An 18,483-nucleotide genomic window follows, 5' to 3' on the forward strand; every position below is an offset into this window, starting at 1 on the left:
AAAGACCCCTTTTCTGCTTAAATTCACAAGAGGCGGATTCACAGTGGGCTGGAACAGACATGCAGGGCTCTTCAGAGACGCAAGCTTTGGCCTGAGCCGAGACCTTCCACACACCAGTCATCAGCGCCCAGAACCCGGAGCTGAGCCTGTTGGGCTGGCCCAGTGGGGCGTTTTCCGTTTTCAGGGTCTCCGTTTATCTTTCGGTTAAGCGATCGATAAAGGCTTAGAGCACTGGCACTGAACACAATTCTTGAACAAGACACCTCATTCCCCAGGGTCATCTCTGACGTGGCTCCTGAAGACGGAACGATGGTGGCTGGCTGGGGAGGTGGGGGGGGGGGTTGGAACACGAGACACCCCAGGGTTGCACTGCGGGCCCGCATAAAGAACCTGAGGCAGAGGCTCTCCCCTCGGGTGGGTGTCAGAGATGCCTGCACACTGGGCACTGGGACCCCAGTCTGTGTTTCCGACGGCAGAGCTCCAGGCAGGCGTGTGTCTTGGTAATGCTGAGCCAGCCATTCCAACGGGTGCCAGAGAGAACCAGCCAATGGCCTGAAGTTCCTGCCAGGCACATTCACAGCGTGTCTCTGCACATCTGGAGGGGCCCGATCAGCGGTGCCCCGTGCAAGATGGCCATTTTAAGAACTATTGCTCGGGCCACGCTGGGCCTCAGCTATGCAGAAAGAAGCATGCAGAAATGTTCAAGTGGACTCTGGCTTTTCCTACTCTGCTCCTCTCACGTGGCAAAGCCAGGATGTCCTTTATGATTTTATAGTTAGCTTGATGAAACAGTCTTCAAGTTTTAGTGCTGCTAATCTGTTGTTTTAAAGGTTGTTTTAAAGGATTTGTATATTCTAAAGGGGGGGGGGGAGGTTATCATACTGAAAACATTCAATTAGCCACGGCTGATAAAGAGAAAAAATATAAACCTGACTTTCACTCACTACTGATTTTTTACCACACTTTTAAGCTTTAGTTCATGACACAGGCTCACACATCCTTTCTCCAGTTGCTAACACCCATACTGTTTCCAACCCCCAAAAGGGAGTCCAGAATTTCACGCCATTGTGTTTGAGTTAGTGTCTGCAGTGTTTCTCTGCAAGGGAGCCAAGACGACCCCGACATTCCTCTCCTCGCTCTCAGAGCTGTACAAATTGTGCTTTTCAATATATTCCTGGACGAGGTCCGGGACCAAGTAGCGGACGCTCTGGCCCCGTCGGAGGGCCCGCCGGATCTTGGTGGATGAGATGTCATTGGTGATCCATTCATTTACCAGGTGGATGTTGCGCCTGTGCTTCCACAGCACGTCAGACTCATAGATGAACTTCTCAGCGTCGCTCCCCACCCGGGTAACGCATATGAGCCCGTAGTCCCCCACGATCTTGGCGATGTCCTCACTCTTCCACAGATTGGGAACGCCAAAGGACTCCAAAATATCCGCCCCACACAGCAGCTTCACCTTCGGCACACCTGGGGAGGAGAAAAGGGCCCTGCCTCAGAGTTTGCCTTTCTGATAACCACCTGAGTCAAAATGAACGCGTGTGTGTGTGTGTGTTTCTGGAAAGAAGGTTCATAGTTTTTATCAGACTTTGATGTTCAGAAGAGACCCGGGACACCTAAGTTAAGGACTAGTGCAGGGGGTTGGGCTCAGGATGCTGTTTACTCCCCCACCGCCCTCTGCCATCAAACTCTCGAGGGCATTGTCCAGGCACCCACACCTGCTGAAAAGAAGACGAAAACAGGAGTGGGGCTGGCTCAGCTCTCCAAAGTCCTGGTAAAACATACAGACCTTTTGTTCTTGGCTCTGGGGATTTTTTCGGACTAACTTCTGATCTTTGTTCAGCCCACTTCCTCTTCCGCCCAGGCCTTTCCAGCACAGGTGAGTCCTGCTGGGGATCACAGCCACCGGCCTCCAGCTTCTCTTGATGATGTCTGTGAAACAGCGAAGCAACAGGACATTCCTCGTCCCCCCCATGCTCACCCGAAGCGTAGTCCATCTGCAGATGCCCAAGAGCCTCCAATGCAAAGTTACAGGTGGGGTTATAGTAAAAACTCTTAACTGCAGGTGAACACGGTGGCTGGTCGGTCAGAGTGGATGCGGGCCAGTGCCCTGGAGCCCTGGCTCTCGGCTCCCGGCTCCCGAGAGCAGAAAGCAGGGAGAACCCTGGGAGCACAGCAGCACATGGCCGCCATTCCAGTCTAAGCTTCATGCATCCAGGTCATAACAGCGAGAGTTAACATTGCTTACTGTGTGCAAAGCACCACACTCAACCCTCTGCATGGATTACTCGGGTAAATGTTCTCAGCATCCCATGTCATAGATCCTAACAATGATCATTCTATGAATTCTATAAAAATTCTCTTCTATCATCATCCCCATCCCCGTAATGGAGGGGGAGGCTTAGAGCCCCGGGACGTGGGAGGCAACTCCTGACGGAGTGCATGTTTGGGCTCTTACAGAGCAACCGTATTATTGCCGCCGTCACACCAGAGTCCTTTGTTATCTGCTCTGAGAGAGGACACTGATTGGCCCAGCTCATCCGACTTATAAGTAGCAGAGGCCGGAGTTGAAAGCTCAGCAGTCTGGCTCCAGCGCCCACCCTCCTGACCGCTGAAGAGTGCGGCGTGACCTGGGACCAGAGAACCACAAGGCCACGGCTAAGGGCCTGGAGCGGGGCAAGTGCCGAGGCCTAAAGGAAGGGCCTGCCGGCAGCATCTGTGCGGAACTTCATCTGGCAGGCAGCCAGGTGCCTGGCGATGGTAACTGTGCAGTTATTCAAGTAACTGAAGCCGCCCTGTGGAACAAACCCCGGGTCCTTGTGTTCCTACATCCCTTTCCTCTTGAATTCCCAAGCTGGAGACATAGGGCCTCCAGGTTAGTAGGAGCCGGGGGAACTGGGCAGGGCAGGGAGGCAGGGGCCTGGTGTCGGACTCGAGCCTCTCCCCTCCTCACAGAGCCGGAAAGGAAGCGGGTCCTCCCGAGAAGTCGCCGAGCTGCTGCCATCTGCAGGCTCTGTGTTTAATTCTATCCTGAACTCGTTTCCCAGGGGTCCTTGCAGCAGCTTCTGGACGTGACTGAGATCCTGCTGAGGAGGCTCACTCGTGAAAGATGTGGAAGGAAGTAGGAAGACAGAGGCCACCTTTCGGCAGATGTGACACCAGACAAGCAATATTACAGTGTGAGCGTGGTGGCCAGACTCTACACTCTGTCATCCAGTCACTGACTGCAGGAGACAGACGGGACGGTGAACAGCAGGAGCTGGTGGCAGAGGCAGGAATAGTCTCCTGAACTCCGACTGCCGCTGAGGAGGTGTGACCTTGACTGAGTCCAGTCTCCACTCCTCCAGCCCTTTTAACACTTTGCCTAAACACCCATGTCTCTCTTGGCTTAAAATACAGTGGTTTCCAGTTCCTATTAGAATCCTAATTGATGCAGCCAGAACCCGAAGGTTCGGAAGTCTGAGAACAGACACCAGATAGAAAGGTTTTTCAGAAAGCCCTTCTATTTCACACTGGAGGAAATGTTAAGTAATAACTAGCTGTTACTCACTCTGGTTCCTGAACCCCGAACTGGAACCGCCCCAAAGGTGGAAGCCCAGAGACCTGTGACAACCCCACGTGCTGTCACGGAAACAGCATGCAGAAACGGGCTCGTCCGCCGTCAAGCATCACGGCTCTCCTTCCTTAAATTACCTGCCCCTCTTTCATACCTAAGAAGATTGATGACAACCATCACCGTAGAGCCGGGCCTTCCTCTGTGTACATCCTCCAACAGAGGGAGACACAGTAACAAGCAGGCAAACATCTCACGTCACCATGAAAGATGCAGAGGCCCAGGAGAACCAACTGTGTCACACGACCTCCCACGGGAAGGGCACCGGCCCGGCCTCCCCACCCCAAGGCCGGCTTCGTGCGTCTGGGCGCGGCCCTAAGACGTGGCAAAAAGCCAAGAGAGCCCCCAACCCGGTCCCCGAGAACCAACAAAGCAGATTCCAGCACAGATACCTGAGCACCTTGGCGGTCTCGGTCCACTCCTTCTGCAAACTCTCCCAGCTATCGACGCCCACCCAGCTGGAGTTCTGGGTGGCGAGCTGGGCCATGACGACTCGGTGGTGGGCAGGGACAAGTCCTTTCTTCTTATACGCATCGCCAACGGGGGAAATGATGCCTTTGATAACTCTGTATTTTCCTGCAGAAAGAGTTAGGCTTGACACGAGGTACAGCAAGTTAGATTTTACACACAGGAAATATTATCACCACCATGTTTTACACTCAGAGAGCCCCTTTCTTTTTTAAACAGGGCTTCAGGTTCATCCATTCATTCACTTACGACTGTGGTAAAAGAGACATGACGCAGAACTGCCTTGTAAAACGTCCTAATCAAGCTGCTTCGCCCACCCCGAGTGTCAAGAGAGCCCAGTTCTCCCCAGCCTCTGACACTCGATCCTAGGAAGCTTAAAAAATTTTGTCCACGTGATGGGGAACATAGATGTCATTTTTAATTTCAGTTTCCTGATTATCGGTGACTATGAGCACCCATCCCCGTTAGCACAGAGCATGTTCATTCATGTAACGAAGTAAGTCTCGCGTACAGAGGGAAGGAAAACGGTTTCCTTGACCCCTTGTAGGGTCCCTGGTGGGGCTGAAATTAAACTGAGAAGATTAGTAAGAGAGAAGCGTACACATCTATTTAACATAAGGGTTCCATGGCACAGGAACCTTCACAAGGAAATGAAGACCCCGGGAACCAGTTAAACCTGAGTATTTCGGCGCTGGCTTTGACGACAAGTAGACAGGGCCACGAGCAGGAGGAAAGCGCAGCAAATTCAGGGGAAACGACGAAGGCCACTCACTGTGACTCTACTCGGCCTCCCTGTGCTTTCAGAGACGAGGCCATTCCGTTCCTTAGGTTCAGGGAGGCCACCTCTCCCACGAGGGTTTTAGGACCTGCCTCAGGGGGAGGCGGGGAGGAGGGCAGAGGGGCCCTCCTGATTCTGCCAGTTTCTCAGACTCCTTCAGCTTAAAGTATCCAATATGCCACGGGGCCACCCTGCGGGGTAGTGTGTTCCGAGCCCCGTCGTTGCCTCCGGTCACTGTTCCTACCTGTCCCGTTCATGTAGTCTTTCGCCAGCTCGAACAGCCTGAGGTGCATGTTGGTGATAGGGTTAAAGGAACCGCAAGCAAGGAGAACCACTTCTGTCTTCTCTGAATTCTCCATGCTAAGAATTTGCGGCTGTTGATCTGAGTGGCACACGCTCTGACACCTCCCTTGTTGGCTACAAAGGAAAAGAACGCCAGTTACAGGGCTTCCAACAGCCTTCTGTGTTCTCATTCCAATCAGATGGATTGCTTCGACGACTGTGATTGCACAAATGGCCCCATTTCTCCACCCTCCCTTTTCAGCGTGAATGTGCTGCCCGGCCCCCGCCCCCGGAAAGGACGGGGATCTCCTCCCCACACTTTGTGACTTGCTCTGGCCAAAAGAATGGAGCAGCTGTGACCCTACGCCAGCGAGGCTTTGCACACTTCCACTTTCTTTGGGTTTCCTGCCTCTGCCACAAAACTGGCCCAGCCCGCTGCGGGGTGACAGCGCAGGGGGAGAGCTGGCGGTCCTGCTGACAGACAGCCTGCCACTACTCAGGTGGCGAGGTCACTCCAGACCAGCTGGACCGCAGCTGGCTCTGGTGAGATCGGCTGAGCCTGGCCCGGGTCCCCAACCCACAGCTGACCCTAGACTCGGAGCAGAGACGCACGTTCACTGTTGTAAGCAACTGCAGTTCTGTGATTGCACCGTGCGGCCAGTTAACCGACATGGTGACAGTGTCATCCCCCAAACGCCGCTCCCCAGCAACCTGCCTGCCAAAGCGGTGCTCTGTCTCTGAGTCAACGTGATCACATGACCAGTCCACTGAATGATAGCTCATAATTACAAACCTTTTTCTTTTTAAAAAAAATTTCAAGATGTTATTCATTTATTTTTAGAGAGGAAAGGGGGAGAAAGAGAGGGAGAGAAACATCAATGGTAAGAGATCCATCTGTTGGTTGCCTCTCACATGCCCCCACGCCCCCCGCTGGGGACCTGCCTGCAACCCAGGCATGCTGCCTGACCGTGGATCCAACTGGTGACCTTTAGGTTCACAGGCCGGCACTCAGTCCACTGGCCCCCACCAGCCAGGGCACAAACCTCTTTTTCACATAAATTATTCCATGTGATCTTTCCAAAAACTTGGTGAAGTAATACAAGATACCTGATCTAAAAATGTCATTAAAAACTCTTATTAAATGAATATAGATTGAGAAATCGCGGGGTGATAAAAGTCCATAACGAAAACCGTATCATCCACCACATCCCACTCACCAAACCCTCCACTCAGCTCCCTAAAGGCAACCACCGTTAACTTTCTCAGCTGTTTCTTTCGGCAGATTCTACCATCATTGTATATTACGTGCTCTTAGTGCTATTCCTCAATGTACCCAGTGTAAACAGTGTCTATTTACTTTCTCTTACGATCTGTGAGGATGAGCTCTCATACACCCCCACTCTCCTCTCCCAAGCTTCCATGTCTTCTGGAGGGCGGGACCCCGTACAATAGCTCAGGCTTCCCCCACTAGGTGAGGGTTGTGGGAACCCGTCTCGATCAGTGCGCCAGCTGGTGTTGTTGTGAGAGGCTGCATTCAGCTTCAGAGAACTTTTTTGGAAGACTCTTTCAACATATTTGCCCATTTCATAATGGGTGACTTATGAGAGCACCTGCCCACACGGTGCTGAGTGTCCAGCAGTTTTTGACCAAAAAAACAGCATGACCCCTGTCCATTTCCTTCCTATTCACCCAGTCTCACCCTGAGTGACTTTTTGGTTGCTTCCCCAGGTGAAAAGTGTCTTCAAAGCAAAACGTTTTGCCGGTGTGGAAGAGGCGAAACACAAAACGGCAGAAGCACTAAAAGGCATCAAAATCAACGAGTTCAAACACTGTTTTGAGCAGTAGAAAAAAATCTTGAAAGGTATATTGCATCAAATGGAGAGTACTTTGAAGGCAACTGAAGTTTAAACATGTGAGAATAAATACACAATTTTTGAAAATCATCATCTCCCAGAATTTTGAAGGTACTACTTTTAGATTGTAGTACAAAGAGCAAAAACTCCAAAGTCACATTTGCTTCTGGGTCCTTTCAGTGTGACTTACTCATTTTCTCCCTTGAAGCTTGTAAGGTCTCCTCTTTGTCCCATGTCCTGAAATTTCACACTGATGTCCTCTAGTGGGGACATTTGTGGCACTGAGCAGGCCCTTTACAGCTCGAAAGCCATAACTTCCACTCTGAAAACCACCCGTGAACTGTTCCGCCCGTGACCTCCTGACTCCCCTTTTCTCTGTTCTCTTCAGAAATGCCTCTTCATTAGAGTGGAGGCGCCTGGACTGGTCTTCTAATGGTCTTACCATTTCTCTCCAATTTCTACCGCATGCTCTCATTTCTGGGTATTGACTTCATCCTCCAGCCCATGTACTGCGCTTTTCATTTCTGCTATTATATTAATTTCTCTGTGTGTTCCTTTTCATGGTATCCTGGTTTTGATTCATCAAGGCATCATCCTCTCCTATCTCTCTACCAATATGAATGATATAGTTTAAATTTCCTTCAACATTAGCTGATAGGAAGCTCTGAGTGTGTAGGTAGGGCCTTGCCAGTGGGCTTCCCTGGGGGTAACCTGGCTGTCAGTAGCGGGACTGGTCAGATCTCACAGAGAAGTGCCACCCAGTCTCCTGCCTGGGCAGCGTAATGGTTGAGAGCTTACGCCCCCAATATTTATGCACACTGGAGGATCCCAGGCAACCTGACCCTGACTGCTTCTTTCTTTTGTCCCAGTTTTTCTCAGTCTTAAAACAGAGAATGTTATTTTCTCTTAAAACAGAGGCCTGAGTGCTTCGGTTTAAATGACCGTGGGATGGACATAAACACTGATTCAATATTTGAGGCCTGCAAACAAAGCACAGGGGCAGGCACCACGGGGACGCCACTAATCGCTAACAGCAAATACAGGAGCAAGAGTTGGTGTTAAAAAGTGAGTTCGTTGGTAAGAGTAATTGACATGTACCTTTAGTCACCTCAAGGATGAAACCAGGGTTCACTTGGGGCTTGTTCCCGCACATCCCCTCCCTAACCCCACCCCCAACTCTCAGACTAAGTACCTGCGGTATTACGGGGCGGGGGTGAATGCAACATCCCCACAGCACCCTGCCAATCGCAATCTCTGGGAGGAAGGCGGAGGGGCGGGGTTCAGCCTGCCCATCTCGAGTTCCAGGTACTGTTCTGGGGGAGACTGAGCTGTGGGCCGCAGATCAGGGGGCCTTCGATCAGGAGGTGCTGGCTCCCACAGGAGCAGCGTGCCCACAGGGAAAGCCGGGACAAAGAGCTCGAAGCCGCTCGCTGACCTTGGGGATGAGCTCAGGTGTCCAGGTGCTCCCCAGGGGAAGGGCTTAGAGAAAGCTTTCTCCCTTGTCACATTCACGACCCGTCTCAAATGTCTAGCTCAGTCCTATGACTTCACTGTGAATACGACCAACCTGAGCTCAGACTAAACTTTAGACCCTCGGAGCCACAGAAGAATTAAGTTACAGTGGGCACCAATCATAGCCCAGGGTGGGTTAAAGAAACACAGGGACCTGTCCCTGGCCAAGGGAGAGGGCGACAGGGCAGGTTGGGGAACTGCGGAAGGGGTCTGAAAGCTCTAACAGGGCTGTTGGGCATCGCCGTGACGGCTCCAGGCGCCCAGGACCGGGACACCATGATTCACTTCTGTCTGGCGCACACGGCCTATCACGTGCACCGCTCGCTGCCACCTCCGTACGGGCACCGGCTGTAAGTGTGCCTTCTCCGCCCACTGGGACAAACACGTCATTTCTTGCTGAGGTGGTCTGGAAGTTTAGCTGAAATTTACTTTCAGTTCCCAAATTCAACTTCACTGACCTTCTGGGGTTTTAAAAACATTGGTGTGTCAAAATTAACAAAACCTTTTGTAAACATTCAGTTTTTAAAACATTAACTTTTTCAGAAAGAATAGGAGTTGTTTGGCCTTTCTTGTCACATTTCAGGATGTTCCATGCACTGACTTAAAGAGTGTGGTGGACTGACCGCCTCTGGAATTTACACCTCTAAAAAGAAGCTATGCCTTCTAAAACAACTTCAAGCATGTAACTATGTTCTAGTCCTAACAATGTGCTACTGATTTAAATAGTCTGGGAGTATATTTTAAAGTTGCCTGTTTTTTTTTTTATTTTGAGCGCCTTCAGTGGGATAAATATTAGTCCTTGGAGGGTAAATCTGATTTCTACAAATATCCTGAAGTCACTCAGTGCTAGACCCTATTAATAAAATAGTCAAAGAACTAATAGAGTTTATGGTGAAGAAAGAGATGGAAGGGGGAAGATGTTCTTATACGCATGGAAACTACAGACACGTAATCTCAACAAAATTTCAAAAATGTTTGAAACCAAGCTTCCAAAGGTTCTTTAGAAACCAGTGTCAACAGTGCTCGCGACAGAGTGGGAGCTGAATGAACGGTGGCCACTTTTCGCATTTTTATTGGCACATTCTTACACGTGATTTTGCTCTCAATTCGCCTTCGCTGTATCTAAAACTTTCCCTCTACAGTTTAAGATCACATTATCCTGCCCTGGCTGGTGTAGCTCAGTGGACTGAGTGTGAGCCTGCGAACCAGACAATCACGGTTTGATTCCCAGTCAGGGCACATGTCTGGGCTGCAGGCCAGTTCCCAGCAGGGGACTCACAAGAAGCAACCGTACATTGATATTTCTGTCCTTCTCTCCTTCCCTTCCCCTGTAAAGATAAATAAATAAAATCTTTAAAAAAAAATTACATTATCCTGAAACAGAACCCGACCGGTTTCTTGAAGCCATCTCACCACTGAACAAATGTAAACTGTAACTCATTGCGTCCCACACAGCCAGGTGACAGTGTCCTTGCTGGGGATCACAGCCCTGCTCCTCCAGTTCTACGTTCTGCTCAGGTAAGCGCTCTCATCAGCCTGCCCCTCACCTGGCAGCCGGGCCTGCCTGTGTCTCCCCATGGAGGTGGCCGGGGTGCGCGCTGAGATCCCTGTCCGTGTTTAACTGCAGCCTGCCCAGTTGTGTTCACCTCTAGTACCGATGGTTGTCACCTGCTTCACCTCTTTGAAAAGTCTAAAGTCTCAATGCAGCGAGAGTTGCTGGGTTTGGGCAGACTGGGTTTAATTTTGAATCAACACTTCTTCTAGTAGACGAAGAGACGATGAGGGCCCCAGCGTTTCACTTTAAGGGTTCCCTAGGGACCAGTCCCAGCAGCCTGGCAGCGGGGCTGAGAGCGACAGAGGCAACCCTCAATCCAATTACAACTTGACGTGCTATTTCAGATTCTCCATGGGAGACTAGTCTGGGCAGGAAAACTCAGTCAGCTAATGACCTTCTCATCGGGCCAATGAAGCAGATGCAGTGTGGCGCATTCAAAACACAATCGCAGTTCTGAGGCCACTGATACTGACAGTATCTGAAAACAGACCCCGCCTGGAGTGGCAGGGAAGGAAGGGAAGCTGCGGCCTCACTGCAGTCAGCCTGCCTCACACCTGCCCGCGGCTGTTACGGGAGGCGGGCTCGTGTGCCGGAATGCTCATCTCTTTGCTCCAGAAGGCTAGGATTTCTATCAAATATTTTTCACCAAAACGGCCCATTAACAGGAATTAGAAAAATGGCAAACTTCACTTGTTCGATTATGAATATTAACAACTTTTTAAATTTAAAGATCTAATTTATTTTTAGACAGAAAGAAAGAGAGGGAGAGAAACATCAACGTGTCCTTGCCTCTCCTGCACCCCCTACTGGGGACCTGGCCCAAAACCCAGGCATGTGCCCCGACTGGGAATCGAACCAGCGACCCTGTGGTTCGCAGGCCAGCACTCAACCACTGAGCCACACCAGGCAGGGCTGAATATTAACAACTCTTAATATTGCTTGTGCTAAAGGGACGAGGTTCTTAAGCGAGTTGCCTGGAGCCAGATGAACCTCGTGCCAGGCCGGATTAGCATTCAGGGGGTGCAGTGCCTCCTGGTGCTCTGCCTAGAGCGGATTTCTTCTAGTCAGTAGCATGTTAACTACAGCCCAGCGTGTTGATTTTTAGGCCCAGTTCTTCTCAGTACTGCAGTCAACCTCTCCTGGACAACTTGGTGGGTAGTATCGTCTTCACCTACTTCACAATTGGTAAGTGGGCAGGCACTCTGCCCAGCATTTAAGTGTCTACTCGGCGGGGGAGACGGGACTTCCTGTTTTCAGGAGCTCTCAGACTGAAACTTAAGAAAAAACCCATGCTTGCAATTCAGGGGAAGGACATTTTTAAAACTTCCTTAGTCACTATTTTGGTTGTTCTGTGATTTGAATATGAAACCAAGTTAAGTTTAATTTTTTAAAGATTTTATTTATTTATTTATAAAGAGAGGGGGAGGGAGGGAGAAAGAGAGGAAGAGAAACATCAGTGTGAGGGAGAAACACTGATCAGTTGCTTGCCTCTCCTATGCACCTGACTTCGAATGAGCAACCCAGGCTTGTGTCCTCATCGGGAATCAAACTGGCAATCTTCTGCTTTGCAGATGACGCCGAACCGAGTCCCACCAGTCAGGGCCCAAATTAAGTTTAAATACAAGTATTTCATGTCGGTGTTATAAAATTCTTTTTTTTAAAAAGATTTTATTTATTTATCTCTAGAGGGGAAGGAGAGAGGGAGAGAAACATTAATGTATGGTTGCATTTTGTGCGTCCCCTGCTGGGAGTTGGCCTGCAGGGAACCAGCCTGCAACCCAGGCATGTGCCCGGACTGGGAATCAAACCCCGATCCTCTGGTTCAAAGGCCCGCGCTCAATCCACTGAGCTACACCAGCCAGGGCTATAAAATTCTTTATGGTCCTATAAATATAGCTGATCTACTCAGTCAATAAATAGTTACTGAGCAGGTACAATATAAGTAGAAAACCAGGGATCTTGACAACCGGAAGTCAAAAAGTGATGAGTTGTGTTTTTTTTAAATGAAGATCTAGTAACTGAGTGCCTTAGGCCCTGGTCCAGAAGGCCCCCCATGAAATCGCAACTCCACCAGCGCAGGGTGTGCGATGCCCAGGGCCCCGCATCAGGGAGGGATGGAGGCCAACCACCCACCCCCACTCCCCCNACCCCCCCCCCCCCCCCCCCCCCCCCCCCCCCCCCCCCCCCCCCGCAGCCCTTTCCCCATCCGTGAAACGCAGACAGTGCCGGCCTCACAGTTTTGCTGTGTGGTCTAAATGAGATCGTGAGGATGTTACTCCTAAAACCGTCGAAGGGTTACTATCGCCAGCCTGGCCGTAAGAACACAACCTCCCAGAAAAGCAAGGAAACATGTTCCACTTGGGTTTGCGTTCGAGAACACGTTTCTGGGCTGACTCGGCCTGGGAGACTGAATCTGCCCTGTGGTCCCTCCAGGTTTCTCCGTGCTGCTTACCCACATGGAGCCGGTCCCACGGGCCCTGAGGAGGATGTTTTCTGTGTTTGGCGTGGGGTCCTTCAGTGAAGGAGTCTGCACCGTGGTGTTGACGGTTTTGGCTGCGGACTGTGTATGCTTCTAAATACTGAGTTTCTAAAGGCTCAGCTTAATCTGCAAGCTCGGCTGTATACGATATACCATTGGTCTTTGATATGTATTTTCTATTTACACTAAAAATAAAGGTATGTGGAGATAGAATTCCTAATTAGACACATGTCACAGTTAAACATTTCACCAGAGAAAGTGAAAAAATTTCCACGAGGAGGTTTTCTTTTTGTGTGTGCATTCCACTTCGGTAGAATTTTTTTGTAAGTTACAATATTCACCAACAGTGGAATGTTGAACCAGGTTTGGCACCTTCAGCAACAAGCCTTCTGTCTCTTGCTAAGTCGGTGCCTGTTTCTGTGTAAATCCTTGGGGCAAAAGCACACTCAACACATGTTCTGATTAAAAGCAATATTCCTCACAGTGCTNTCCACAAGGGGGTTTTCTTTTTGTGTGTGCATTCCACTTCGGTAGAATTTTTTTGTAAGTTACAATATTCACCAACAGTGGAATGTTGAACCAGGTTTGGCACCTTCAGCAACAAGCCTTCTGTCTCTTGCTAAGTCGGTGCCTGTTTCTGTGTAAATCCTTGGGGCAAAAGCACACTCAACACATGTTCTGATTAAAAGCAATATTCCTCACAGTGCTTTTTTCCCCTCCCAAACGCAGGAAAAAACGACTCCCGAACTTTACTACTTGTCTGTGTTGCTATCGGTGAGCAGCTTGGTTTCTACAGGTAAGCAAAAATCTTCCCGGATAACCTGTCTTTGTCAAAGGCTATCATCAGTCCCTAGATGGAACTGTTCGACCAGGACGGTCACATTGCAAGGGGCAGTCCGAGAAGCTGAGGAGTCCCAACAGCATGAGAAAAGCAGAGAGGGCGAGAGAGGGATGTAAAAAGCCACCCTTCCCACCTTAGTCCACTACACGGAATGCGATCCCACTCTTCACCCTGCAGCGCTTCTCTCGGGCCAGGGGCTGCTCTGGCTGGCCAGTGTGACCTGCGCAAGACCAGACGCTAAGCCAACAGTCTGAAGCTCGCGCTGGAGCCCTGCTGGTCTAGGGTGCCTGTCTCCAGCAGCCTGAGCCTGTCCCGACCACTGCCAGCCAGCACACGACCACCTCCCACCCTGCTGCTCCAAGATGAGAGATGAAACGCGCAGCTGAATGCCAGAGCTGTGACAGCAGGAAGCACATCAAAACCAGTCGTTTGGAAGAGCGCTGTCTTTAAGTGCTAACGAGCACTGACAAGGGATAAAAGAGGAAGAGCTCAACCCAAATCACAGGATTGAATCACACCCAAATTCACTCCAAATAAGGAGCTCCTACCAAATTCTTTAAGATGATTACTTTGGCCTTCTGAACCTCCTTTTTTGTTACAATGATGTTAGTGGCATCAGCTGGATGGGTGCCATAGAAATAACTATTTAAAAGGAAGAAGGAAAATATAAATCTTAATAACAAACAAAGGTTTAGTTTCAAAAGAACAGTGATTCACATTGTGTGTTTGAACAAGGTCAATTTATTGCTTCTTTCAAAATGCAGTAGGAAATTGTAGACCTCACCGGGTGTCTCAGTTGGTTGGAGCATCGTCCCATGCACCAAAACGTTGTGGGTTCAGTTCCCAGTCAGGGCACATACCTAGGTTGCAGGTTCGATCCCCAGTCAGGGTGTGTTCAGGAGTCAACTGATCAATATTTCTCTCATACATCAATGTTTCTTTCCCTCTATTTCTCCCTCCTTCCCCGCTCTCTAAAATGAATTAACTGAATAAATAAATAAAATCTTTAACAAAAAATAAAAGCCTCCAGGGTTAAACTCATTAAATTTACTATAAGAAAAACAATACCTGATGATTGACATCCACTGCCTTGTATTTAAAATTTTTAAAAACTGAAATTTAAAATTAATATTCAACAGTACTTTTTTAAATAGTTGCTTAAACCCTAGAAGTAAAAAACTTCTAATTACTATTGAATTGAATTCAGTATTGAATTTCTAAATGTTTATCTTAACCTGAAAGCTTGGCTGTATACAATATACCATTAGTCTTCAATACATATTTTCTATTTAAATTAAAAATAGGGCCCTGGCTGGTGTAGCTCAGTGGATTGAGAGCGGGCCTGTGAACCACATGATCGCGGTTCGATTCCCAGTCAGGGCACATGCCTGGGTTGTAGGCCAGTTCCCAGCAGGGACTCACCAGAGGCAACCATACATTGATGTTTCTCTCCTTCTCTCCTTCCCTTCCCCTCTAAAGATAAATAAAAATAAATCAATAAATAAATAAAAATAGATATATAAAAATGGAATTTCTATTTAGATACATGTCATAGTTAAACATTTCATTGGAGAAAAGTAAAAAAGTTCTACACTTTTTCTTTTCCCACTTTATTAGAATTTTTAAAAAGTTAACATGAAATGACTGGAAGATAGTTTTTAGGGTGTCCCCAGCCTCAGATGCAATATGAGTTTGGATTTTATTCACTCATGAACGGGGATGAATTAGAGGGTTTAAACCAGGATCAATAAATCAGTGCACTTGAGAAATAATTCTTACTTATTCATCATGATTCAGCAGGTATTTCTTGAGTGATGACTATGCTGGATGCTGGGAATAAAGCAGTGAGCAAAGCTGTCAAAATTCTCTATTCACGTGGAGCTTACATTCCAGTGTTGGGAGACAAACCATTATGTATGTGTGTGTACACACACACACACACACATATAAATAAATAATGGGGCTATCAGGAAAACAAAGTAGGGCAAGATTAGAAGTGCCGGAATTCTAGACAGGTCGGTGAGGAATGGCCTGACATCGAGCAAAGAATTAAAGGAAGCAAGGGAGTGAGCCACGCAGATGTCTGAAGGAAAGGTAACAAAGCAAAACCCCTGAGACAAGCACAACTGCCGTGGCCCAGGAGGGAGAGCTCAGCATGGCTAAGGCAGCCATAACGGAGGGAAGGGGCGGCAGCGGACGCAGTCAGAGAGGCAATGGGGAGCCAGGGTGGGGTTTTGAGCGGAGGAGTGACAGGCCCTGACATATCTTCAAAGATTTCTCAGAGAACAGAATACAGGGGGAATGAAGGGTGAGACCAGGAGACCAGACAGGAAGCTACTCCAATCATCCAGGTGAGTCGACACTGACTTGGACCAGGGCCGTAGCGGCAGAAGTGGTGAGAAATCATTAGACTCCAGATACATTATAATGGTAGAGCCCATGCACTTCGCTGATACATGGAGCACAAGCCGTGAGAGAACCAGGCGTCAAGGATGACTCTAAATTTTTCTGGCTTAAGCAACTCTTAAGAACAGAGTTATTGTTGAGAAGACAAAGTGGCCATGGAGTTTAGGGAAGATCAGCACTTCTATTTATGAAGAAGTCAGATCTGGGATGTCTATTAAGTATCCTAATGGTGATGGTTAAGTGGACAAATGGAGAACAGAGTCAAGTTCAGGGAAGAGGTCCAGACTAGAGATTTACTAGAGAGTTGAGGTCATCTGATACAGATGGTATTTAAGCTCACGAGACTAGATGATGTTATCAAGAGAGAAAGCAAAGATTGAATGGACCAGGAGTATGGGTATCACCCGGGAACTAGTTAGAAACGCAGAATCACAGGCCCTACCCTTGACCCACTGAGTCAAGATCTGCATCTTAACAAGATCCCAAGGTGATCTGCGTGCATCTTAAAGTTTGCAGAGCACTGCTTTGGAGCACTCCACCAGTCCAGGTAAGAGACAACGAAGGGAAGTAAAAGGAGGGATGGTTCAAGGGTTTACAAGTGGATCAGGTGACTGAAGGGAGGAGAGGGTGGGGGGCACATTTCTGACTCAAGTGACTGGGTAGATCCGTGCTACTGGGCAACAGACAGCGTAGGAGGGAAGGCTTGCAATCTCTGGGCTCCCATCCCAAGCCCAAGGTGAAGTGTTCTAAACTCCTCCACCTGTCCAGTACTGTTTACAGGCATACCTCAGCTATTGTTGTGCTTCCAGGTGTTGCATGTTGTTTTTTAATTGAAGGCCAGTCCCTCCACCAGGAAGAAGAAAACGACTCCCTTTATTGTGATACTCACTTCATCACAAGGGTCTGCAACTGGGATGCAGTCTCTCTGGGGTACGCCTGTATCCCGTTTCCCAGTTATGACCCCCCAGTTCTGAAGTCATTTACTCCCATGCTCTCTCCCGACTTAGACTGCCTGCCTAATATATCGTTCCTCTTTTTTCAGTTTCTTCTCCCCCACCCCCAGGGTTTGGATGTTATTTTTGTTTGCGAACGGGAATCCAAACCAATTTCCCTTACTCATGCACTAGGAATACGTTTTTACTGTCCGTGTACTCTAGACAAGGGCCCAAAGGTTGAAGAACACTCCCAGCACAGAATGGATCAGATTAAGTGACCGAGAAAGCAGAGCATGCAAATCCAACGCACGGATGGGAGGACACCAAAACCAACACAAATGCCTGGCTAGACCCTCGCACCACCACCAACAAAACTAGGGGAAGTACAGCGTGAGCAAATGTTTACTCAGCAAGTTCTTCAACCGATGGGAGAAGAAAATGGATTTTTCACTGTTGTTTTGTTTGGCACTGACCCTATTTGTCATGGAGAGTTCCATATCGCTCAAAACTCAGACACTTCCACACATATTCACCAGAAATTAGAGGTAATTACAATAACATAACCGTCACTTACTTTTACAAAGGCTATCCTGTGAGTTTGAAGCGTTTTGCAAGGTAGGCTATTAAACTATTCCAACCTGTGGATCAACACTTTTGTTTTCCTAAATCCACATTTTTTCCCAATTACAGTTGACATTCAGTATTATTAGTTTCAGGTGTAAAGCATAGCGCTTAGACATTTAAATACTTTATGAAGTGACCCCCCCCAATAAGTCCAATAACCACCTGGCACCACACATAGTTACTACGATATTATTGACTCTATTCCGTACGCTGTAGGTTATATCCCCATCATTAGTCTTTTCTCAGTTGTCCTAGAACAGGGGTTTCACATTCAAATTGTAACTCTGAAAACAATTTATGGTAATACGCAAGGAATTCTACCATCCCACAGAACTGACGGAAGGGATTCATTCTGGTAGCGTTCTATGCTAATTTCAGCTGGAAGTTTGTTCTGGGCGCTGGAAAAAGAATCACCTTTAAAGCCAACACCGCAAACAATTCTGGCAGGAAACCCTACTGACTCATCTCCCCATGGAGATGGCTGGGAACACCAGAAAAAACGGTTTCCATCTAATTTCTGAGTAGTTTTTAAAGTGGTGCCCAACAGCTAGCAGTGTAGTTCTCAAGGGGAGGGAGCGTCAAGCCTCTTCTAGGAAGGCGGGCCTTCCGGTATTTTACAGATTTGGAGAATCCGGAGAAATTCTGTTAAGAATGGAGGACTTCTCGCTCCACCTCCCCTTACCAAGAAGCCTCTTCTAGAGGAACTTTACTACTACTACTACTACTTCTTCTTTCAGGGTGAATCCACCAGTTCCAAAGGCCACTGGCAAATTTACGAGGATTTTGGTTGCACAGAGATGCAAAAAATGAAGGGACAAGCAAAACTCCTCGCCCCAAACTTGAATATGATCTTGCCTCGGCAACCGTTGTATGTGACCCTTCAAGACCCCAGTCTCTTGGAGTCCCCCTCGCTCCGGACAAAAAAGAAATCTTGGCTGACTCTCCTAGACAACAGGTTGTCAGGGTCTGAGGGTCGGGGCTTACCTCGTCCTCAGCGCAAATCGGCCCGAGTCGTCCGAGAGGCGATCCGCAGCCCGGACGCCGGCGAAGGGAACACCCGCAGCCACACCCCCATTGGCTCCAGGAGGCCGGAAGTGCGTGCGTGCGTTCGACGGAAGCGCTCTTTCTGCGCGCGTC

General features: G+C 48.7%; 1 protein-coding gene across 3 annotated transcripts; it reads right to left on the reverse strand.

Moving 5' to 3' along the window:
- On the reverse strand, positions 1–18,425 carry NMNAT1 (nicotinamide nucleotide adenylyltransferase 1). Of its 3 annotated transcripts, none has more exons than XM_037045281.1 (6): positions 18,331–18,411; positions 16,574–16,690; positions 5,104–5,276; positions 4,006–4,189; positions 1,790–1,932; positions 1–1,470 (listed from the first exon to the last, which is right to left on the reverse strand). In XM_037045281.1, the coding sequence occupies exons 3-6, from the start codon at positions 5,216–5,218 to the stop codon at positions 1,058–1,060; spliced, it is 855 nt and encodes a 284-aa protein (XP_036901176.1). In that variant the 5' UTR covers positions 5,219–5,276; positions 16,574–16,690; positions 18,331–18,411; the 3' UTR covers positions 1–1,057. The 3 variants fall into 3 exon arrangements, with proteins under 3 accessions (XP_036901176.1, XP_036901177.1, XP_036901178.1); XM_037045282.1 differs by lacking the exon at positions 16,574–16,690 and adding an exon at positions 12,514–12,678 and having other exon boundaries at positions 18,331–18,376; XM_037045283.1 differs by lacking the exon at positions 16,574–16,690 and having other exon boundaries at positions 18,331–18,425.
- Positions 18,426–18,483: the final 58 nt, after the last annotated feature.

Source organism: Sturnira hondurensis, unplaced genomic scaffold, assembly GCF_014824575.4.
Source record: "Sturnira hondurensis isolate 20B ecotype Veracruz unplaced genomic scaffold, ASM1482457v3 Scaffold0004257, whole genome shotgun sequence".
Lineage (NCBI taxonomy): Eukaryota > Metazoa > Chordata > Mammalia > Chiroptera > Phyllostomidae > Sturnira > Sturnira hondurensis.